At 36.4% G+C, this 24,538-nt stretch overlaps 1 protein-coding gene across 1 annotated transcript in view; it reads left to right on the forward strand.

Moving 5' to 3' along the window:
- The window catches only part of LOC138315050 (PAN2-PAN3 deadenylation complex catalytic subunit PAN2-like), a 33,627-nt gene extending 9,341 nt beyond the window's left edge, over nt 1-24,286 (forward strand). Inside the window, exons 7-29 of the mRNA XM_069255778.1 lie at nt 218-336; nt 1,843-1,987; nt 2,145-2,286; nt 5,165-5,241; nt 5,602-5,729; nt 6,180-6,346; nt 6,682-6,842; nt 8,381-8,509; nt 8,947-9,096; nt 9,997-10,235; nt 11,715-11,854; nt 12,281-12,393; nt 12,662-12,760; nt 13,089-13,237; nt 15,142-15,253; nt 15,784-15,984; nt 17,166-17,256; nt 18,101-18,255; nt 18,542-18,627; nt 20,282-20,339; nt 20,749-20,928; nt 22,855-22,948; nt 23,635-24,286. Coding sequence (XP_069111879.1) covers nt 218-336; nt 1,843-1,987; nt 2,145-2,286; nt 5,165-5,241; nt 5,602-5,729; nt 6,180-6,346; nt 6,682-6,842; nt 8,381-8,509; nt 8,947-9,096; nt 9,997-10,235; nt 11,715-11,854; nt 12,281-12,393; nt 12,662-12,760; nt 13,089-13,237; nt 15,142-15,253; nt 15,784-15,984; nt 17,166-17,256; nt 18,101-18,255; nt 18,542-18,627; nt 20,282-20,339; nt 20,749-20,928; nt 22,855-22,948; nt 23,635-23,846 — 3,147 coding nt within the window. The 3' untranslated portion in view covers nt 23,847-24,286. The remainder of the gene's footprint in view (nt 1-217; nt 337-1,842; nt 1,988-2,144; nt 2,287-5,164; nt 5,242-5,601; nt 5,730-6,179; nt 6,347-6,681; nt 6,843-8,380; nt 8,510-8,946; nt 9,097-9,996; nt 10,236-11,714; nt 11,855-12,280; nt 12,394-12,661; nt 12,761-13,088; nt 13,238-15,141; nt 15,254-15,783; nt 15,985-17,165; nt 17,257-18,100; nt 18,256-18,541; nt 18,628-20,281; nt 20,340-20,748; nt 20,929-22,854; nt 22,949-23,634) is intronic.
- Nucleotides 24,287-24,538: the final 252 nt, after the last annotated feature.

Genomic DNA, 24,538 nt, shown 5'->3' on the forward strand with positions numbered 1-24,538 from the left:
AAAAATTCCTCTCAGGTTGAGATATCCCTGTCCATTTGACAGACCTATATAAGATTCCATGTGATAATATAAATCCTTTAAAACTTACTTGAAATTAATTCAAAGACTTCTGTAATTTGATAAATGAATAATTGACATAATTTTCGCTGTTTGACTACAATATATCTCTTATTATTATATAGATTTGATTTGACCTTGAGTCCTTTTGGTTTTCCAGGTGACATTGTATGACCCTAACACTATGAACCCAGAGCATGTCCTTGATGCACATAGTGGTACACTGTCTGATTTTGATGTTCAGGGGAATCTGCTTGTTACATGTGGCTTTTCTAATCGGTAAGTATTCAGTATTCTTGTTAATCTGTTTTTTCTAGCCTTATGAGTATGACTGGATTTTCAGCCTAAATAGTATTACAGTGAATTATTTCCTGATGATGACAATGTTAATCTAAATTTTCAGCCTAAACAATATGACTGTAGATTGTTTCCTGATGATGACATTGTTAATCTGTATTTACAGCCTAAACAGTATGACTGCAGATCGTTTCCTGATGATGACATTGTTAATCTATATTTACAACCTAAACAGTATGACTGTAGATCGTTTCCTGATGATGACATTGTTAATCTGTATTTACAGCCTAAACAGTATGACTGCAGATCGTTTCCTGATGATGACATTGTTAATCTATATTTACAACCTAAACAGTATGACTGTAGATCGTTTCCTGATGATGACATTGTTAATCTGTATTTACAGCCTAAACAGTATGACTGTGGATCGTTTCCTGATGATGACATTGTTAATCTGTATTTACAGCCTAAACAGTATGACTGTAGATAGTTTCCTGATGATGACATTGTTAATCTGTATTTACAGCCTAAACAGTATGACTGTAGATCGTTTCCTGATGATGACATTGTTAATCTGTATTTACAGCCTAAACAGTATGACTGTAGATCGTTTCCTGATGATGACATTGTTAATCTGTATTTACAGCCTAAACAGTATGACTGTAGATCGTTTCCTGATGATGACATTGTTAATCTGTATTTACAGCCTAAACAGTATGACTGTAGATTGTTTCCTGATGATGACATTGTTAATCTGTATTTACAGCCTAAACAGTATGACTGTAGATCGTTTCCTGATGATGACATTGTTAATCTGTATTTACAGCCTATACAGTATGACTGTAGATCGTTTCCTGATGATGACATTGTTAATCTGTATTTACAGCCTAAACAGTATGACTGTAGATTGTTTCCTGATGATGACATTGTTAATCTGTATTTACAGCCTAAACAGTATGACTGTAGATCGTTTCCTGATGATGACATTGTTAATCTGTATTTACAGCCTAAACAGTTTGACTGTAGATTGTTTCCTGATGATGACATTGTTAATCTGTATTTACAGCCTAAACAGTTTGACTGTGAATCGTTTTCTGATGATGACATTGTTAATCTGTATTTACAGCCTAAACAGTTTGACTGTAGATCGTTTCCTGATGATGACATTGTTAATCTATATTTCCAGCCTATACAGTATGACTGTGGATCGTTTCCTGATGATGACATTGTTAATCTGTATTTACAGCCTAAACAGTATGACTGTAGATCGTTTCCTGATGATGACATTGTTAATCTATATTTCCAGCCTATACAGTATGACTGTGGATCGTTTCCTGATGATGACATTGTTAATCTGTATTTACAGCCAAAACAGTATGACTGTGGATCGTTTCCTGATGATGACATTGTTAATCTGTATTTACAGCCTATACAGTATGACTGTAGATCGTTTCCTGATGATGACATTGTTTAAACTCTATTTTCCAGCCTAAACAGTATGACTGTGGATCGATTTCTGATGGTGTATGACATGCGTGTGATGAGGGCAATGTCTCCCATACAAGTCGTCATAGATCCCATGTTTCTCAAGTTTATTCCTTCATTTAGTAATCGAATAGCCCTTGTGTCCCAGGTAAGTAGTGATAAAGTGAGTTTTGTAAGTTTAGTAAAATAAAATTTATTCTGGCTCGATTTGTTCCGATATACATCATGGCATTGAAAAATGAATATATTCATAGACTTGACCATTTGCCTGATTCAATTATCCTGTCATTGCATTATCATTGTAGGCCGGACAATTCCAAGTTATAGAGACCACTGCTATGACACCGTCGTCCATGATGATGTATCCCATCAACACTCAAGGAGGCTTTGTCACGAGCTTCGACATCTCATCATCTTGTCAGGCATTAGCCTTCGGGGATACAGGAGGTGAGTACAAAGGGTTACTGGATTAGCCTTTGGGATAGAAGAGGTGGGTACATGGGTTATTAGCCTTTGAGGATACAGGAAGTGGGTACAAAGGGTTACTGTATTAGCCTTTGGGATACAGGAGGTGAGTACAAAGGGTTACTGTTATTAGCCTTGGGGATAGAAGAGGTGGGTACATGGGTTATTAGCCTTTGAGGATACAGGAGGTGAGTACAAAGGGTTACTGTTATTAGCCTTGGGGATAGAAGAGGTGGGTACATGGGTTATTAGTCTTTGAGGATACAGGAAGTGGGTACAAATGGTTACTGTATTAGCCTTTGGGATACAGGAGGTGAGTACAAAGGGTTACTGTTATTAGCCTTGGGGATAGAAGAGGTGGGTACATGGGTTATTAGCCTTTGAGGATACAGGAGGTGAGTACAAAGGGTTACTGTTATTAGCCTTGGGGATAGAAGAGGTGGGTACATGGGTTATTAGCCTTTGAGGATACAGGAAGTGGGTACAAAGGGTTACTGTTATTAGCCTTGGGGATAGAAGAGGTGGGTATATGGGTTATTAGCCTTTGAGGATACAGGAGGTGAGTACAAAGGGTTACTGTTATTAGCCTTGGGGATAGAAGAGGTGGGTACATGGGTTATTAGCCTTTGAGGATACAGGAAGTGGGTACAAAGGGTTACTGTATTAGCCTTTGGGATACAGGAGGTGAGTACAAAGGGTTACTGTTATTAGCCTTGGGGATAGAAGAGGTGGGTACATGGGTTATTAGCCTTTGAGGATACAGGAGGTGAGTACAAAGGGTTACTGTTATTAGCCTTGGGGATAGAAGAGGTGGGTACATGAGTTATTAGTCTTTGAGGATACAGGAAGTGGGTACAAATGGTTACTGTATTAGCCTTTGGGATACAGGAGGTGAGTACAAAGGGTTACTGTTATTAGCCTTGGGGATAGAAGAGGTGGGTACATGGGTTATTAGCCTTTGAGGATACAGGAGGTGAGTACAAAGGGTTACTGTTATTAGCCTTGGGGATAGAAGAGGTGGGTACATGGGTTATTAGCCTTTGAGGATACAGGAAGTGAGTACAAAGGGTTACTGTTATTAGCCTTGGGGATAGAAGAGGTGGGTATATGGGTTATTAGCCTTTGAGGATACAGGAGGTGAGTACAAAGGGTTACTGTTATTAGCCTTGGGGATAGAAGAGGTGGGTACATGGGTTATTAGCCTTTGAGGATACAGGAAGTGGGTACAAAGGGTTACTGTTATTAGCCTTGGGGATAGAAGAGGTGGGTACATGGGTTATTAGCCTTTGAGGATACAGGAGGTGAGTACAAAGGGTTACTGTTATTAGCCTTGGGGATAGAAGAGGTGGGTACATGGGTTATTAGCCTTTGAGGATACAGGAAGTGGGTACAAAGGGTTACTGGATTAGCCTTAGGGATAGAAGAGGTGGGTACATGGGTTATTAGCCTTTGAGGATACAGGAAGTGGGTACAAATGGTTACTGTATTAGCCTTTGGGATACAGGAGGTGAGTACAAAGGGTTACTGTTATTAGCCTTGGGGATAGAAGAGGTGGGTACATGGGTTATTAGCCTTTGAGGATACAGGAGGTGAGTACAAAGGGTTACTGTTATTAGCCTTGGGGATAGAAGAGGTGGGTACATGGGTTATTAGCCTTTGAGGATACAGGAGGTGAGTACAAAGGGTTACTGTTATTAGCCTTGGGGATAGAAGAGGTGGGTACATGGGTTATTAGCCTTTGAGGATACAGGAAGTGGGTACAAAGGGTTACTGTTATTAGCCTTGGGGGATAGAAGAGGTGGGTACATGGGTTATTAGCCTTTGAGGATACAGGAGGTGAGTACAAAGGGTTACTGTTATTAGCCTTGGGGATAGAAGAGGTGGGTACATGGGTTATTAGCCTTTGAGGATACAGGAAGTGGGTACAAAGGGTTACTAGATTAGCCTTAGGGATAGAAGAGGTGGGTACATGGGTTATTAGCCTTTGAGGATACAGGAAGTGGGTACAAATGGTTACTGTATTAGCCTTTGGGATACAGGAGGTGGGTACAAAGGGTTACTGTTATTAGCCTTGGGGATAGAAGAGGTGGGTACATGGGTTATTAGCCTTTGATGATACAGGAGGTGAGTACAAAGGGTTACTGTTATTAGCCTTGGGGATAGAAGAGGTGGGTACATGGGTTATTAGCCTTTGAGGATACAGGAAGTGGGTACAAAGGGTTACTGGATTAGCCTTAGGGATAGAAGAGGTGGGTACATGGGTTATTAGCCTTTGAGGATACAGGAAGTGGGTACAAATGGTTACTGTATTAGCCTTTGGGATACAGGAGGTGGGTACATGGGTTATTAGCCTTTGAGGATACAGGAAGTGGGTACGAAGGGTTACTGTATTAGCCTTGGGGATACAGGAGTTGGGTACATGGGTTATTAGTCTTTTAGGATACAGGAAGTGGGTACAAAGGGTTACTGTATTAGCCTCTGGGATACAGGAGGTGGGTACAAAGGGTTACTGTATTAGCCTCGGGGATTCAGGAGGTGGGTACGTCATGGGTTATTAGCCTTTAGGGATACAGCAAGTGGGTACATATTAGAGTTTAAACTGTATTCAATTTAGAAATGAAAAGTATATTTCTGTAATTTGTAAATATGTAAAAAATTCCAGAATGACTCCAGATGTTATAAGCTATGAATTATATAAGTTTAATCAAAAACAGGGAATATCAACAAATTACCGGTAAGCAATTTTTTTTAAAACAATGAAAAGTAAAAAAAAAAAAAAAAAAAAAGTATGAGTTATCCCTATAAGGTAATGGTCCTTTAAATAAGATTTAGTCAAAAGAAAAAGTGTCTTTGTCTTTAGGTTATCTACACCTGTTCGCGACTGGAGAGCAAGCGACTTTCAACACATACCACCACGCCCCAGAGTTTGCTGACCATGTGAGACTTGTGGACTCTGTTACATCCCAATATACATAACTAGCTGCAGAAAGTTTTGTTGACACTGCATGATGGATGTTTATATGAGAATTTAGTAGGACTAGATTAGTCAAATAGTGTTCTTAGCAATATTGTCAGAATATTGGCTAGCATCAGTTTCAAATGTAGAACCCACTTAAGCTATTTTTAATTTAATTTAGTTTTTTATCAGAAGTTTCTAAATTGTAACTATCCATCTTGATTCCAACTTAGTGTTATTTCTGCATGATTTACTACAGGAGTTTTTTGCCCTAATTTCTTATAAATCCTGACAAATTAAAACTGTCTGACTTTTAAATAAATACTTGTTTTCCCTGTCAGCTGGAGCCTCTACAACATATCTCAATCACAGACGAGTTAACTCCCTTGTCCATCATACCTATGGTCTACCCTACTAATGGCACACTGCTATCTGATTGGCCTGATCACTTCTGTGAGAGGACATACAGGTAGGCGAGCATTTTACAGGTGTTTCTCATACCGTTAGTAATATAAAATATTGATAGCATGTACAGGTGGTTGATTAATAGTAAGTGATTTGAACTTGTATGTATCCAAAGATAAATATATCTGATACAGGAAAACTTAGTGGAACCAGTTTTGGAAGGAAACTTGTGATTTTATTGACACTACTCAATGAAGTATTACCATAGCTGTTATACCTCATCATCTGTTCCTTCTTATCTGTTGTTCAAAGCTTATTGTATACTATTGTGTTTTCCATTAAGTATAATTAAGGGTTCTTTCAAACTTTATGGCCATATAACTTTGACCATGCAGATCTAGTCTGTCTCTGTACCTGATGTGTGTATGAAGATACCAACCGACTTTTTCAGGAAAAAATCTGTTATTGTATCAAATTTAGAAATAGAAAGAATTGATTGATACTTTTGAAACAGGAAGCCAAAGAAAATTGACCCGGAAATTCTGCGGACCATGAAAATTCAACATAATGTTGGATATGCTAAAAATCTGGGGAAAGAATGTCGCAATCAAACTCCATATCATATGAAGACAGAAAAGAAGAAAGGAAAGTCTGGTGTCCCTGAGTCGCCACTAGGTCGAGGTAAAGCATGTGACAATTTACTAAATTGTGATAAGAGTTTTAGAGAAATTACTGGATTTATCACTCGTTCAAGCACTTTGAGGTGAGATGATTTGATAAATTGATAAAAATGTTATCCCAAAATATCAAGATGTATTTTAATTTCAGATGTGGTATAGATTTACTTTTATTCAAATGATTTTTGCTACACTATATAACATGGCTAGCTTTGAGTGTTAAAGGTGTTTTGTGAAGTCATATAGAAGATATCATGAAATCTAAGTAACTAAGTCTTACAGTCATTTTGATAAAAGTATTACAGTAGATGTGTAACAATAGTTGTCTGTGTTTGACAGGTGAAGATCCATTCTTTGTGGTGCCCAAACGCTTCAGAAAAGTTGACCTGAAGTATTCTAAACTTGGCCTGGAGGACTTTGACTTCAGACTGTACAACAAGACGCATTTCGCAGGCTTGGAAACACACATCCCTAATGCCTACTGTAACTGTATGCTCCAGGTCGGTAAATCAGTACTTATTCTTACCACTCATAATGTTTTATTAGATAAACACTGACTTGCTACAGACTGAAATTTTATTTGTTTTTCCTAAGTTCATACTGATATTCAATTGCTACAGCTGCCATCGGGTCATTTTCTGAATGAGGTAAAAGTAATGTAAATCTATAAAGTTATTAAGTGTAAGGACATGTGATTTATTGAGAAGGCTTTGATAGACTATACTTGTTGGATCATTTTTATTGCTGCAAAGATCAGTACAACAAAAATATTTTGTAAAGAAATTAGCAAATGAGGTGGATGATTTGATCAGAGTAATAAAAAAGACAAAATTGATAACATCTTTATTATATTGACATACCTTAAACTGTTGTTTTTATAAAGTCATGATTGTAATAAGCTACACGAGTTGATGGTATTTTCTGCTTTTATTCCCCATTTTGCGTGACTGACATTGACATTTTTTATCGTTACTAGGTGCTGTACTTTATAGAGCTCCTGAGGTGTACACTGACATGTTTTATCGTTACTAGGTGCTGTACTTTATAGAGCCCCTGAGATGTACATTGACATGTTATATCGTTCCTAGGTGCTGTACTTTATAGAGGCCCTGAGATGTACATGACATGTTTTATCGTTCCTAGGTGCTGTACGTTATAGAGCCCCTGAGATGTACATTGACATGTTTTATCGTTACTAGGTGCTGTACTTTATAGAGCCCCTGAGATGTACATTGACATGTTTTATCGTCCCTAGGTGCTGTACTTTATAGAACCCCTGAGATGTATACTGACATGTTTTATCGTCCCTAGGTGCTGTACTTTATAGAGCCCCTGAGATGTATACTGACATGTTTTATCGTAACTAGGTGCTGTACTTTATAGAGCCCCTGAGATGTACACTGACATGTTTTATCGTTCCTAGGTGCTGTACTTTATAGAGCCCCTGAGATGTACACCGACATGTTTTATCGTCCCTAGGTGCTGTACTTTATAGAGCCCCTGAGATGTACACTGACATGTTTTATCGTCCCTAGGTGCTGTACTTTAAAGAGGCCCTGAGATGTACACTGACATGTTTTATCGTCCCTAGGTGCTGTACTTTATAGAGCCCCTGAGATGTATACTGACATGTTTTATCGTAACTAGGTGCTGTACTTTATAGAGGCCCTGAGATGTACACTGACATGTTTTATCGTTCCTAGGTGCTGTACTTTATAGAGCCCCTGAGATGTACACTGACATGTTTTATCGTCCCTAGGTGCTGTACTTTATAGAGCCCCTGAGATGTATACTGACATGTTTTATCGTTCCTAGGTGCTGTACTTTATAGAGCCCCTGAGATGTACACTGACATGTTTTATCGTTACTAGGTGCTGTACTTTATAGAGCCCCTGAGATGTACATTGACATGTTTTATCGTTACTAGGTGCTGTACTTTATAGAGCCCCTGAGTATATACTGACATGTTTTATCGTTCCTAGGTGCTGTACTTTATAGAGCCCCTGAGATGTATACTGTCAAGTTTTATCGTTACTAGGTGCTGTACTTTATAGAGCCCCTGCGATGTACACTCCTAAGTCATCTGTGTGATAAAGAGTTCTGTCTCTCCTGTGAGCTCGGCTTCCTGTTCCACATGCTGGATAAACAGAAAGGGCAGGCATCACAGGTAACTAGCCATACCAGTGTCTAAGTATACATCACCGTCAAATAGCAGTGTTTTATCTGTGACCTTCTTGTCAAGCTTTTGATCTTACAATCAGCAACCTAAATATCCACAAGTTATATAATACATGTTCTGTGAAATATCATTATTGAAAATTCATCAAATTGTGTACCTTTCATTCATTAGCTATGCAACTCAATACATACTCATGATCAATCTGTGATCTGTTTAATCAAGATACAAATTATGCCATCTCAGATTAACGATACTTTTTGCCTGTAACATCACTGAAAAGTCTTATAGATAGAACAGGTGTTATTGTGCAGTTCCTACTACAGTGTTTAATGTAAAATGTACTTAACATACAATTGTTGGTATTATGACAATAAGTCAGTATTGATATTCAGTTGTTATTTAAATTATCCTATCATTTATTGCAGGCTAGTAACTTCCTACGAGCATTTCGAACTGTCCCTGAGGCAGCAGCTCTCGGACTTGTCTTAGCTGAGAACGAGGAAAATGAAGGTCACATCAATCTGTCTCGTCTGGTACAGAGCTGGCAACGCTTCATGTTCCCACAGATTCACTCTGTAAGTACTCCTCATGTTCCCACAGATTCACTCTGTAAGTACTCCTCATGTTCCCACAGATTCACTCTGTAAGTACTCCTCATGTTCCCACAGATTCACTCTGTAAGTACTCCTCATGTTCCCACAGATTCACTCTGTAAGTACTCCTCATGTTCCCACAGATTCACTCTGTAAGTACTCCTCATGTTCCCACAGATTCACTCTGTAAGTACTCCTCATGTTCCCACAGATTCACTCTGTAAGTACTCCTCATGTTCCCACAGATTCACTCTGTAAGTACTCCTCATGTTCCCACAGATTCACTCTGTAAGTACTCCTCATGTTCCCACAGATTCACTCTGTAAGTACTCCTCATGTTCCCACAGATTCACTCTGTAAGTACTCCTCATGTTCCCACAGATTCACTCTGTAAGTACTCCTCATGTTCCCACAGATTCACTCTGTAAATACTCCTCATGTTCCCACAGATTCACTCTGTAAGTACTCCTCATGTTCCCACAGATTCACTCTGTAAGTACTCCTCATGTTCCCACAGATTCACTCTGTAAGTACTCCTCATGTTCCCACAGATTCACTCTGTAAGTACTCCTCATGTTCCCACAGATTCACTCTGTAAGTACTCCTCAAGTCTACAACTCTAACAGATAGAAAAACATTCTTGTGTCAATTTTCATTTCCTTTTTATCATGGTCAGATAGAATGAATGTAATTATTGATAATATAAATACCTAAACCATACAATGGTAGATATAGGTGCCACATAATGATGTAATAAATATGATTGATATTTATCCTCTCATTTTAATTGATTGGCGTGATATAGAATAAAATAATGCTATACAACATATTCTAAATATGCTGAGTAATTGAGATTTGACAACTTTGCTTTCACCTTTTCAGGAAATTCTACAAAGGGTGTTGATTGAGGATACAAAAGACGAAGCAGCAGAGGCAGCGAATAAAACAGAGGATGAAAAATCACCTGATAAACCAACAGAAACTACGCCACCAAAGTCGAGGAAAAAGAAAAAAAAGAAAGGAAAGAAGAAAGGAAAAGAACCGACTGAAGAAGAGGAGAAAGACAAGGGAGGCTCTCAGGGGGATGAAAAGGAAGTTCAGGAAACTCCAGTGGAGGAAGTGTAGGTTGATAGTGTATTTATTTATAGATAATGTATAAACAGGAAACTCCAGTGGAGAAAGTGTAGGTTGATAGTGTATTTATTTATAGATAATGTATAAACAGGAAACTCCAGTGGAGAAAGTGTAGGTTGATAATGTGTTTATTTATAGATAATGTATAAACAGGAAACTCCACTGGAGAAAGTGTAGGTTGATAGTGTATTTATTTATAGATAATGTATAAACAGGAAACTCCAGTGGAGAAAGTGTAGGTTGATAATGTGTTTATTTATAGATAATGTATAAACGGGAAACTCCACTGGAGAAAGTGTAGGTTGATAATGTGTTTATTTATAGATAATGTATAAACGGGAAACTCCACTGGAGAAAGTGTAGGTTGATAATGTGTTTATTTATAGATAATGTATAAACAGGAAACTCCACTGGAGAAAGTGTAGGTTGATAATGTATTTATTCATAGATAATGTATAAACAGGAAACTCCACTGGAGAAAGTGTAGGTTGATAATGTATTTATTCATAGATAATGTATTAACAGGAAACTCCAGTTTCTATACCCATGACACATTACACCACCACAGTAAAATGTTCTTGTATCCTTCATGATGCAGTAATCAGGCGCAGTAAGCATGTCTTTCTCCTTTTGAGATGCATTATAACACCATGATTCAGAGTCATTTGAAAATCATAAGTTTTGCTCACCAGTTTAGCAAATGTTTTAATTCACGGAAAACCATCCAACTGAAGCTTGGTTGTTTACACTGACAACAAGAAGACGGACTCAATTTGGTTTTGATTTTCTGCAGAACTATTGAAGAGAAAAAAAATAAAACCATTAAAAATGATAAAATATCAATACATAAGTTATTTAATTTTGGGCGTGCAAAGAATGTCCGCAGGCAGTGAAAAAACAATGTTTTGAAAATTGCTTACTTGCACAAATGTGACACATATGTCAGTTATATTGTGTATTTCTTGTAATTTAATGAAATAATTGGCAATCAAGTTGATACATGTAAATTAAACATAGTAAAGGATATAATACAGATGTTATAAGTATTGTTTCATTGATCTTTCCAGCAACATGCATTTGTTCAATATGCAAAGGAAAAGCCCCATACAGTGTATTTACTTCGGTAGCAAGCGCGAAAATTTGAATGAGTACAAAAAGAGTTGATTGACACTGCGGACTATTTTCTCTAATTTCAGATTATAATTACATAACAGTAAAGTGTGTTATTACTACAGTCTACTTTACAGCAGAAGGACTTTAGTTTTAAAGCTTTTAAAAATAATTCTAAGTTTAATTACAACATTATTATATGGTTACAGTTACAATATGATAAAAAATGTTTATTGTTTTCATCATTTGCTAAATTTATTGATAGATAGGTGATTGAAAATTAGAATAGAAAATATATCAAGGGTAATCAAGCTTTGTAACTGACTTGTTCTGAAGTTTAATGTATATATCTACAGGTATGAGGAGACTTCTGTTCTGTCCAATTTAATGCACCTGAAGATGATAACAACGTTGAAATGCCGGTGTGGCCTTGAGACCCAGAAGACATCAGACAACGCCCTGATCAACCTCTCTTACCCTGACTGTTCCCCACCAGGTAATTATGACACACAACACCCTGATCAACCTCTATTACCCCAACTGTTCCCCACCAGGTAATTGTGACACACAACGCTCTGATCAATCTCTCTTACCCCGACTGTTCCTTACCAGGTAATTATCTCACAATCATATTAAACTTTCCAAATGCCAGTCTGTTGTATAGATTTTACAAATCCCTCCGGAATCTCCTTTAGGTTAATTCCATATAAATATCACCATGTTGAACCTGGATACTTTTCCAATCTTTATACAAAGTGATGTAAGTTGATGTAGTCCAAATGATTCTGAAGGAGATTTAAGGCCCAATAATCTTAGGTGTGGTAAAATTTGGTAAGTGCAGTATACCACTGATGATCAGTGTAATTGTGAACTTTGTGTACATACGAAATCAAACCTATGGTGTACATAATTTTCTCGGTAGGTCCTAATAAGCCGCCAGTGATGTTCAGCTTTGCCCAGGTGTTGAAACACAGCATGATGATGGAACAGACAACACAGGCTTGGTGCAATGAGTGTAGTCGGTACCAACCCCACGTACGTACAACATTCAAAACCAACCTTGTGAATATGAAAATATCGATAGTTGATACTAACTTAAAGTCTTAAAAGAATTTATGAAACAATAATTGTCAATTTCATAATTAAATCACTAAAAGCATAAACATTCATGTTAACGTGACCTTTAAATGTAAATGACAGCTGGAAATTAGATCGCATACAAATATGACATATAGGGAGGTCTTGCCATCCTGTAAGTATTTGATGTTCCAGAATATAAGTAAATTTTCCCATCTAATTCCAGACTAGACTGAAAGTTATACAGAATCTCCCTGATATATTGGCATTTAATTGCGGGTTAGAGAATGTCAGAGACTTTGAATTTTGGCTCATTCAGCAAATGGTAAGTTATTAATAAAGAAAAGATGATAGATATTCTTATATCACTGCTACTCCAATCAAATGATTTCAAATTTATTTAATTACAGTGGATTTTGTTATTCTCATATCCTCTCAAAGCTTTGAGAAAATTTAACAGTGTATACTCTAAGTCAACATTTATACAAACAGCAGAGTTTTTAGGCTGCAAACTTATGGCTATATATTGTTATGTCTTTGTTACCTAAAAATGAGAGTATTACAATGGTCTGTGTATAAATGATGATACACAATGTAAACAAAATTATCCAATGCTGCCAATATTACTGATGTTTTACTTCATCTGTTTGTAGTTAATGAAACAACAGAGAGAGGAGTCTGGTGAGAATGTGACTAGTACAAATACAGCCCCCCACATGCCAGCCTCCACCCAAGTTATGTGTCGCTATGGCCGCTCCTGTACCAGAAAGGGATGTCGCTTCAAACATGAACCTGGACATGGGTATGTTAACACAAACAACTGATTCTTTGTCCGTTCTTACTCCTTTAGCATCTGTCGATTGAAGTGCAGGATTAAAGATTCTTATATTGAAGATTACTTTTATGAAAAACAAGCAAACACAAAATGCAAATTAAAACAAAGGCACATTTATTAAATAATTGTTTTTAAAGATGCCTCACCGCTGACAAATGGTAATTTTTCTTTATCAAAAACAGAAGCAGACAAATTAGTATTTTTCTTCAGTTACAAGAGTTACTTTCTTTACACAATTACCACCATTAAAAAGTTTGAGCTTCCAGTTTTACTTCAATAAAAAAATATTAAAAAGAATTAATTGCATCCCGAAAAAAATCTGTAGTACTATGTTCTATATGGAATGCAGTACTGATTGCGCATGCACCGAAAGCAAAATAAATTATTTTTAATTATTTTTTATGTTCATTAGTCATATATATATACAATTAACCACCAATTACTGTTAAAATCCAATTATTGTTAAATGATGGGTATCATTTATGCCCTGTCTGTGGCCATATAATTTACCAGGATATGTAATTTACATTACAGTCTCTCATATAATAGCTTTGTCATAGCTGCAATGCTGTCACTGTTCATGAGCATGAACTGTTCCCAGACATTATCTTCGATATCAAGATATTTTCTACTGCCAAGTATTACTTTTGCCATACTTGTTTCGTCCAGGTCTGAGAATGTAATATAGTTTGTTGTACCAAGTACAAGTGTATGTTGATGACATTTTCGAGTAATTTATCTCTAGTTTCGAAAAGCTTACAACATTGAATTAAGAAATGAACTATTACATTACTGCCTTGTTGTCCACATAGTTTACACACCACTAATTCGTTGACATATACAAATGACAGCCTTATCATCTCTGCCAATTTCCAAATGTACCTTGGATGTTTTTCGCCAATTTGCCACAATGGGTGCAATGTAAGGCTGGTTTGAATATCTGAGTAGTTTTTTTTTTGTTTGATTAATTAACGTCCTATTAACAGCTATGGTCATGTAAGGACGGCCTCCCATGTATGCAGTGTGTTGCGTGTATGTTGTGCGAGGTGCATGTTATGGGAGACTGCGGTATATTCATGTTGTATTTGAGTATACACTAAGTTCATGACGCTCACTCAGTATAGCCCTCCATTTTTCCTCCTGGGTGAAGTGAATTACATTTGTCACAAATTTTTTCCAGTATAATTTCCTAGTCGTGTCCCCATAAAGAAAGAAATCTTCAAAAAAACTACTAATTTTATACTTCTTATGCAGCCTAACGATATCTGGAATAAATTCTGACGTAATAGTTTCATTAATGACAAAATCGCACATATGGGCATTAAGAATCCGTTTCCATAGAAATTTGGATCTCCTCTACTAAGCCGATTCCAAAATATTAGTTTATACTTGTCAACGAGGGACTGGATATCCCATAGGCCTAAAGATTTAGTTGTCACACACGATGGTGAATCGAATTCGAACCCTTGACATCTCCTAGCTACTTTTCGTTGTAATATTTCCATGTCGGACCATGATGTTACACGTCGAACATTATTCTTCAAGATTGTTACGCTTAACGCTGGGGACATTCCATTATTGTGGATTCCCAGTGCTATAAACAAATTAAATAACATTTTAACTTTTTCTAGTTGTTGTGCCATACATTCGTCACTTGTCATAACCGTTGTCATAAGAATACCCGCATAAACAACAGCATCTTTATATTCTATTTGGTCTGGTTCAATGAAGACAGTTTTTTTCCAAGCACTCTGCTTGATAAATAGTGGCCAGTTTTTATAAAAATTGTCAATTAGGAAATTGAAATATTTGTAAAACTGTTTGTCTGCCATTTGATCCAAGATACAACTAAACAGAAGTTTATATTACAGGGATAAAGATAAGGAACCTGAGGAAGACTTAAACTCCATCTGGATTCCTCTGGGCCTTAAAGTGGAGCTTACGAGTGAAGGGAGGGTAGAGCTAGTGGAAATTCCAGATGATGTATGCATTCTATTATCAATAATAGCTTTCTCTAACTACATCAACAATTAATGACTTAAAATGTGTACTATTTCTGATGTCAGATGTCATCTGTCTTTGTAATACGATTTCTTGAAATGTTAAGTGTATATACAATATCATCGAAATATGATAAATGAGACTGATAGTTAAACAGTTTGTATTTTACCAAACAAATAATTTTGGAACAGATATACCATACAACTGGTTATTTACGTGGGTGAAAATTTCCACAATTTTAGATACAAAGAAAACTAAAATTTTAGCAGTTTTAATTTTTTTCAAATTGGCTTTCAGGGTATAAAATATGATTCAACAATGTCTCAATTTTGTGTGAATCAAATTTTTGTAATCATAGCAATGACCCGCAAAAATAACTCAATAAAGAGTACTTGAGCTGTATTTATATAATATTAATAACAATTTATTCAGGACTCCTTATTGCTTCAATATGTCAAAAAATTGCAAAATTATTTTATGTGTAAATATTGATGACCATTTGTCATATGCAGGAGCCAATACCTAAAGAAGAAGACCCTAATGTCAAGTATTACGAGTTGTATGCCACAGTGGCACATATAAAGGATTCAAAGTCTGGCGGAAATCTGGTTACACACATCAATGTTGGCGAGACATATCATTATCGTAAGGAGAATGTCACATGTACACAGTGGTATCTGTTTAACGACTTCTCTATCACACCTGTCGAAAAAGTAAGTCACAGTATCTGTTTAACGACTTCTCTATCACACCTGTCGAAAAAGTAAGTCACAGTATCTTGTTAACGACTTCTCTATCACACCTGTCGAAAAAGTAAGTCACGGTATCTGTTGGCGACTTCTCTATCACACCTGTCGAAAAAGTAAGTCACAGTATCTGTTTAACGACTTCTCTATCACACCTGTCGAAAAAGTAAGTCACAGTATCTGTTTAACGACTTTTCTATCACACCTGTCGAAAAAGCAAGTCACAGTATCTGTTTAACAACTTCTGTACCACACCTGTCGAAAAAGTAAGTCACAATATCTGTTTAACGACTTCTCTATCACACATGTCGAAAAAGTATGTCACAGTATCTTTTTAATGACTTCTCTACCACACCTGTCGTAAAAGTAAGTCACAGTATCTGTTTAACCACTTCTCTATCACACCTGTCGAAAAAGTAAGTCACAGTATCTGTTTAAGGACTTTTCTATTACACCTGTCGAAAAAGTAAGTAGCACAGCTTGCTAGCAGTTTATTGCTGCTACATCACTAAATATTAGTCTTTAAATCAACTCTCAAAGGTACATTCCTTGATGGAAACACCTTTTCATTTTTGAAATGTAATTGCAAAAAGAGTGTTTTTGAGTCCCAATAGATATACGTAACGGTTTATACTACACTTATCATTGCTTTTTGAACAATTTTAAATATGTAAATTAAATGTAATTCCTATAACACAGGGTGTCTTAATTACATTTACTTTTATCATCCTAACTACCATGCAGTAGTCGACTATAACTGTACCATGTGACAAAACAGTGAAATGAACCTTAACATCGATTTACACATGGAATCTATCATTTGTTTGGTGTTGCAACTTCATCTTCGGCCAGAAATATTAATTTTTATTGTTACTTGTTATCAATAAACTTACCATTTTTGTTTCTAAAATGTAATGGGCTTTCAATGGTTTTAAGTGAGCATGCTGCATTTGTGCCAGTTTTAAGATTAATAAGGATTTGATTTTGAATAATTAATACTTTCACCATAAGCATGTGATATACAGTACATTTAACGGGTAGTCACAATTTAAAAGAAGTAATGTTTGATAAGCTAAACAATTTGCATATGAAAGCCTTCATTTATTTCAGTATGAGAATATTTTTCAACCCTTGACTGTTTTTTTCAGCATGAGGCAGTGCAGTTTAATCTTGACTGGAAAGTACCATGTACGATTTACTTCATGAGAAGACAGGTTCATAAACACTATGACATACCAGGTTGGTTTCTGTAAATATACTGAGAATATCGCAAAAACTAACTATCTGGTCTTATTTCATGACTATCATAGCACTTTAATTCGATGCAGCTCATGTGTGGAAGTGTGAGTGAATGTTGTACATTCAGATTTTATATTTTTCTCCTTTATAACTCAAGCATTTGTTTTTTTTCATAATGAAATATATAATTATAATATCTTTTATGAATGACTGTTTGTACATTCCATCAATTCATATGTTTTCTTCACTGTTAAATTTGTGTATTGTTTCTAATGATGTTTTTGGAGAATAAAAAAATTTTGAAAGAGAAAAAAAAAACTATCTGGTGTATAATGTGGATTGTATGACACTAAAAAGAATAATAGAATCTTTCATCCTCTTCAGGGTGAGACAGGAGAATCTCAACCCGATGGATAAGATTTTAAAGTTGTCAAAAACGAGGTTTTGCCGAGTGTTTGACAGCTTGATAATTTTCTCTCGAGGGTTGAGATTTCTTGTCTTACCCCAAAGAGGGCGAAATGATTCTTTTTCTCTTACCCTATGTGAGCATGTGTAGAGATCTTGTGCAGCCTGTCGTTACCCTAGGGTGAGGTAGAAAAATCTCACATTATCAAATTGCAGATATCCCTGTCCAGGGTAAGAGAAAGTTGTATTCTCCATATGCCTGTTACTTTGGAGGTTCTGTTGCCATTTTCGGGATACAGAGGCAAAATTATCTTCAGCCAATTTAACCTGAAAAGAGCTTGAAATAGACCTGAGTGTATCTAGATATTTTGCTTCTTTAATGAACACTTGTGTTTCAGCAATTTGATCCATTTTTTTTTTATTTTTCTTTAATACACAGTTAAGAATCCCATCTCAGCTGACATATTGTTTGAGGACACTGCTCTAGTCAACCCACAACGAAGGAAAGTATCATTTACACCGCTGAGTCCGGAGGAAATCCCCAAAGAAGGGGAAATAATAGCCCTTGATGCAGAATTTGTTTCATTAAATCAGGTATTGTTTTTGAAATTTTAAATTAATGCTGATACTGACAGATTATTATTATGTGTATTTTATCTTTATTGATATACTGGCATGTTTTAACATAAGAAAGTATTTTGAAGTGGTCAGACTGGAGCCAACTCATTTGCTCTGACAATCAACATAAAGAACCTCTGTCTGTTAAGTAAAAAAAGACTGTAGTATAGAAAGCATGTCCCTTGAATTTTGCTATATCATGATATATATTTTATTTTCTTGTCTGATGTAAGCAGTAAAACCTTTGTTTTGCCATTGACAGGAAGAATCTGAGCTGAGGAGTGATGGCACTAGATCTACCATTAAACCAAGTCACCTGACTGTAGCTAGGATCTCCTGTATCAGAGGGTAGGTCTACTGTAGCTAGGATCTCCTGTATCAGAGGGTAGGTCTACTGTAGCTAGGATCTCCTGTATCAGAGGGTAGGTCTGCAGTAGCTAGGATCTCCTGTATCAGGGGGTAGGTCTACTGTAGCTAGGATCTCCTGTATCAGGGGGTAGGTCTACTGTAGCTAGGATCTCCTGTATCAGGGGGTAGGTCTACTGTAGCTAGGATCTCCTGTATCAGAGGCTAGGTCTTGTGTAGCTAGGATCATCTGTATCAGAGGGTAGGTCTTCTGTAGCTAGGATCTCCTGTATCAAGGGGCAGGTCTACTGTAGCTAGGATCTCCTGTATCAGAGGGTAGGTCTACTGTAGCTAGGATCTTCTGTATCAGGGGGCAGGTCTACTGTAGCTAGGATCTCCTGTATCAGATGGTAGGTCAACTGTAGCTAGGATCTCCTGTATCAGAGGGTAGGTCTACTGTAGCTAGGATCTCCTGTATCAGAGGGTAGGTCTACTGTAGCTAGGATCTCCTGTATCAAAGGGTAGGTCTACAGTAGCTAGGATCTCCTGTATCAGAGGGCAGGCCTACTGTAGCTAGGATCTTCTGTATCAGGGGGCAGGTCTACTGTAGCTAGGATCTCCTGTATCAGAGGGCAGGTCTACTGTAGCTAGGATCTCCTGTATCAGAGGGTAGGTCTACAGTAGCTAGGATCTCCTGTATCGGAGGGTAGGTCTACAGTAGCTGGGAGATCCTGTATCAGAGGGTAGGTCTACTGTTACTAGGATCTCCTGTATCAGAGGGTAGGTCTACTGTAACTAGGATCTCCTGTATCAGAGGGTAGGTCTACTGTAGCTAGGATCTCTTGTATCAGAGGGTAGGTCTACTGTAGCTGGGATCTCCTGTATCAGAGGGTAGGTCTACTGTTACTAGGATCTCCTGTATCAGAGGGTAGGTCTACTGTAGCTAGGATCTCCTGTATCAGAGGGTAGGTCTAGTGTAGCTAGGATCTCCTGTATCAGGGGGGCAGATCCACTGTAGCTAGGATCTCCTGTATCAGAGGGTAGGTCTACTGTAGCTAGGATCTCCTGTATCAGAGGATAGGTCTACTGTAGCTAGGATCTCCTGTATCAGGGGGAAGGTCTACTGTAGCTAGGATCTCCTGTATCAGAGGGTAGGTCTACTGTAGCTAGGATCTCCTGAATCAGAGGGTAGGTCTACTGTAGCAAGGATCTCCTGTATCAGAGGGTAGATCTACTGTAGCTAGGATCTCCTGCATCTGAGGGTAGGTCTACTGTAGCTAGGATCTCCTGTATCAGAGGGTAGATCTACTGTAGCTAGGATCTCCTGTATCAGAGGGTAGGTCTACTGTAGCTAGGATCTCCTGTATCAGAGGGTAGGTCTACTGTAGCTAGGATCTCCTGTATCAGAGGGTAGGTCTACTGTAGCTAGGATCTCCTGTATCAGAGGGTAGGTCTACTGTAGCTAGGATCTCCTGTATCAGAGGGTAGGTCTACTGTAGCTAGGATCTCCTGTATCAGAGGGTAGGTCAACAGTAGCTAGGATCTCCTAGGAGTCTGTTCTTTTACTTTTTAAGCAGTTTCATCCATTTCACATTCTCCTTGATATTTATTTTATACAACAATTCTTAAACTTTATATTGTGTTGTTTTATTTACAGACAAGGAGAGAAGTGTGGCGAGCCTTTCATTGATGACTACATCTCTACACAGGAACAGGTTCGTCATCTCACTCACATTTAACGGTTTTAGCTCGGAATCTTACGATTGTTATATCCCTGCCATGAAATAAGGAAAGGGAGTGACAGTTTATAGCAAAACCCATATCTATTCTGTCCATTCATGTCCTGGTCTTTCCCATAAGTCTTTACTTTTAAAAGTGATATGTATAGTAATCCATATATCTCAATATCTGTGAACCAATAACAAAAACAGACGATATTTAAAGAACATTTCTTGACTAGGACTACTATAAGTCAAAGACCTCGTTTAATTCAAAGTGGTTTAGTAGTAACAATGTCAAGTTAACAAGCTGGCTTTAACTGTTGATTTTAAATAAACCATCAATAAAAAATGATGAATTATAAGTCCAATCCCACTAAGTTATATTGTCGGTATCTTGTTGCAGGTTGTCGATTACTTGACCCAATTTTCAGGAATCAAGCCAGGTGATCTTGACCCTACTGTGTCCTCAAAGCATTTAACGACTTTGAAATCAACGTACCAGAAGTTGAGATATCTGGTGGATGCTGGTTGTCTGTTTGTGGGTCATGGTTTAAAGAAAGATTTCCGTGTCATCAATATCAGGGTAGGTTTAACAATACATCATACATAAATATATGTATATGTAGTCATCATTAGCTTCAGTTTAGAGTAAACCAACTTCCTTTTGCATGTAAAGAACTTATGCAAATATGCAATCAAGGTTATTTTGCAAAAGATAATCTCAGCAAATAAATATTTTTCTCACATAGCTAGCCATGTAAGATAGAGTTGTCCCATGAAAGACAGCTATGTAAGATAAATCTATCTTACATAGCTACTCGGCAAGCCTCGGTTCTGACCCAAAATTCTGTACCCTCGGGTGGAATAGTTCTATCCTACATATGTACATATGAAAGAGTCATATAACATTCCAGTAACTGCTGATGAAATGTAGTTATTATATTATTTTTATACTATGTAATATCACCTCCAGAAATTTGTTTTGATAGGAAATTTATTAGCAACAAAAGAAAATTGATTTATTATATTTCTTAAATCTTCACAGCCCATTCTATAATATTTTCAAAAGAAATTTCACATGTATATAATCGATTTACTGTTAGGAAACCAGGCAACATAAATAGATTTCATTTATTTGCCAATTGTAAACTTCCCAAAATACATATCTTTGTTGTATACCATTTAAACTTTTAGCAAACAGCGAATACTTAAATCAAGGGAGATAAACCTGATATATGATATACATGCTTATAAAGATGAACTGTAGCAGTTATCTCCTCTAGAACATAAAGGCTAGTGTCCGACTTTTATTCCAGACAAAGCAGTTAAAACTTAGTTTCATGCAATGCAATGTCTATGGAAAGCTCATCTTATCTATATGACAATATACATCCCTACATAAATACTAATAATAATTATGCATTTAGAAATGAAAGGTTCTTTAACTTACCACAATCAAGGACTAACAACTATAATAATAGCTTTTTCCCAGCATCTATGAAACTTTGGAATTCACTAGATCACTCTATCAGAGAATCTTCTTCTATTTCTTCCTTTAAATTAGAATTAAAAACAACTTTTCCATCTATAATCTCCAACATATTTATGAATTGTAAACCAAGAAATTTAAATATCCTTTTATGCCAATTGCGCAATAATGCCAGTGACTTAAATTATGACAAATTCTCTGATCATTTGACTGATGATGGTTCATGCCTATGTGGTGCTCCAACTGAAAATTCCGAACATTATTTTTTTGATTGCACTCATTTTTCTGATTTTAGACATCACATAATCTCTATTTCTAATCTTTTGGGTTTTGTTAATATTGAAATTCTGTTGTCTGGGTCTATTGATTTTTCTAATGATACTAATGAAATGATATTACTTCATACAAGTAATTATATTAAAAAAACTAAGAGATTTCAATTGTACAAATAGTTTTATGATAATATTAAAATATATTCATGTATTGATATATTTAAGGCCAGTGTGAGAGGGTGTGTATGTGTGTGTGGATGTGATATGTGTAACTTACGGGTAATTATTTTTTTTTCTATAAAAGAGATTGCCTATTTATTACCTGTTCATTTAAATACATATCTACTTATTTGTCTACCTGTTGTAAATAGTTATTTTCTTTTCTATGGCCTGCTTGGGTGTGCTCCTAATATTATACACTTTTCTTTTCATTTCTATTATATTTATATACTGAGACAACACTATCTATATTTATTTATTGATAATTAATTTGTTTAGTAAAACTGGATTTCTGGAGACGACCTATATAGGCTTTGCCTGTTGTCTAATCCATTTATCAATACAATAATATAATATCTTTCTCTGGAATTCCTGTATAACTTGTATTGCTTAATAAAATATTTTGAAATGAAATGAAAGCTCATCCTGATGAGGTTTTATGTTGCAGGACATGGAATATAAAATCAGAATTTCCCTCAACTTTTTTATCCCACTTTTTGTATATTGTATTATTTATATCGCTATACAGGTGCCCAAAGACCAGGTGATAGATACAGTGGAGCTGTTCCATATTCCTCGCCAAAGGATGATCTCACTCAAGTTTTTAGCCTGGTACTTTCTAAGTAAGTACCATGCCGCCCCCTCCACTACGGCATTCAAGCTGTGGAGTTGTCAATATCTGTTTTGTCTATCTTGTTTCATTATGTCCTGGCTCTGTTCTTATTTCAAATGGTTGTTTTTTTTAAAAAAAATATGTCTTGTTGACATTAATTTTATAATTACCTTAATGGCAGATTTTAAATCTCCAGTCTTTAAACAAGATTAATATCATTTGCCTTACTACCAAATTAGGCACTATAAACTAACTTAATTTGGTGAAGTCAAATTTTAGCATAAAATTAATTTTGAAATGGTCAGATCAGTGATGAATTGTCACAGACGTGATTTTCAAAGAGCATAATCATATTTTAAAGTACAACATCTGGGACTGAAAGCAGTAAAATATGATCTACAGCTAAAATATGTATGTTTACAATATATCAGTGATTTCCACTGCTGTGTTAGCAATGTCTGGTTTACCATTCATCATTGATGTAACTCTAGGTCTATCACCGACTTGTTTCCAGGAAACTATGTACATAGGCATTGCTTGTGTTGTTATTATTTGGACTAAAGCACAGAGCATCAAAGAGAAAACAACAACATCCAGGTTTACAAAATGGCCAGGTTTAGCAATAGTTTCCTGAATTTTCAAATTATTTGAAATGCAAAATTAAGGAAGTTTACAAGCTGTTGTTGAATTTTTCAGAGTTGAATATCCAGTCAACCACCCATGACTCAGTTGAAGATGCTCACACAGCTCTTCAGCTTTATCTCAAGTACCAGGAGATGTCAAAAGAGGGTATGGACAAGGTGCGGGCCACCATCAAGGAAATGTACGAGGAGGGTCGTCGTATTCAGTGGAAGATTCCGGACTTAGAGGAGGAAGAACAGACAGAGGAACAAGTGGCTCTGTTGTGAGCAGTGTAATATACTGGGAAAATGAAAGTAGATACTGAAGGATATGATACTCAATGAAGTGCTTCTGAAGTAGCATACAATTGCTACTAATGTATATGTAAACTGAAAGTAATCTCAAATGGTTGATGTATGGAAAAGCTATTGGCCAGCCCTTCATATTGGAATCGTAAACGAAACATTGATGGCTCAATCGTAAACGAAACATTGATCGCTCGTTTACATTTCACATCATATAAAAAGGCATTTAAAGGCGGTTGTTCATAGTGAGTGATTGAAGGGAGAGAATGCAAATTGCCAGAAATGTGTAATATTTTTCATATTGAATGAATACCAGGTATTATGTTGTGAAGGTAATTGTTGTACATGAATATGTAAATTGTAAATGGATTAAAGCCAATGCATATACAAAAAAAATAATAAAAAATATTGAAGAATCATAATTTTGTTGTGTAATCTTTTATCAAACAATGCAATACATAAATGTCTTTCTATACTTACATAACATCACCATTCTACATACCATTCATGTAAGATAACTTTAAATATGATACGGTGTAGTTTAATATTTACATTTACTTGTCAATTCTACTATATAAACTAACCAAGGTAAAGTGCAGTTATATGACGATATAACTGGCACCCAAAACGAGACCATTATGACGTCACTAATCGTCGTTGATTAATGGTTTTCC

The sequence above is a fragment of the Argopecten irradians genome, chromosome 2, assembly GCF_041381155.1.
Source record: "Argopecten irradians isolate NY chromosome 2, Ai_NY, whole genome shotgun sequence".
NCBI classification, from domain to species: domain Eukaryota; kingdom Metazoa; phylum Mollusca; class Bivalvia; order Pectinida; family Pectinidae; genus Argopecten; species Argopecten irradians.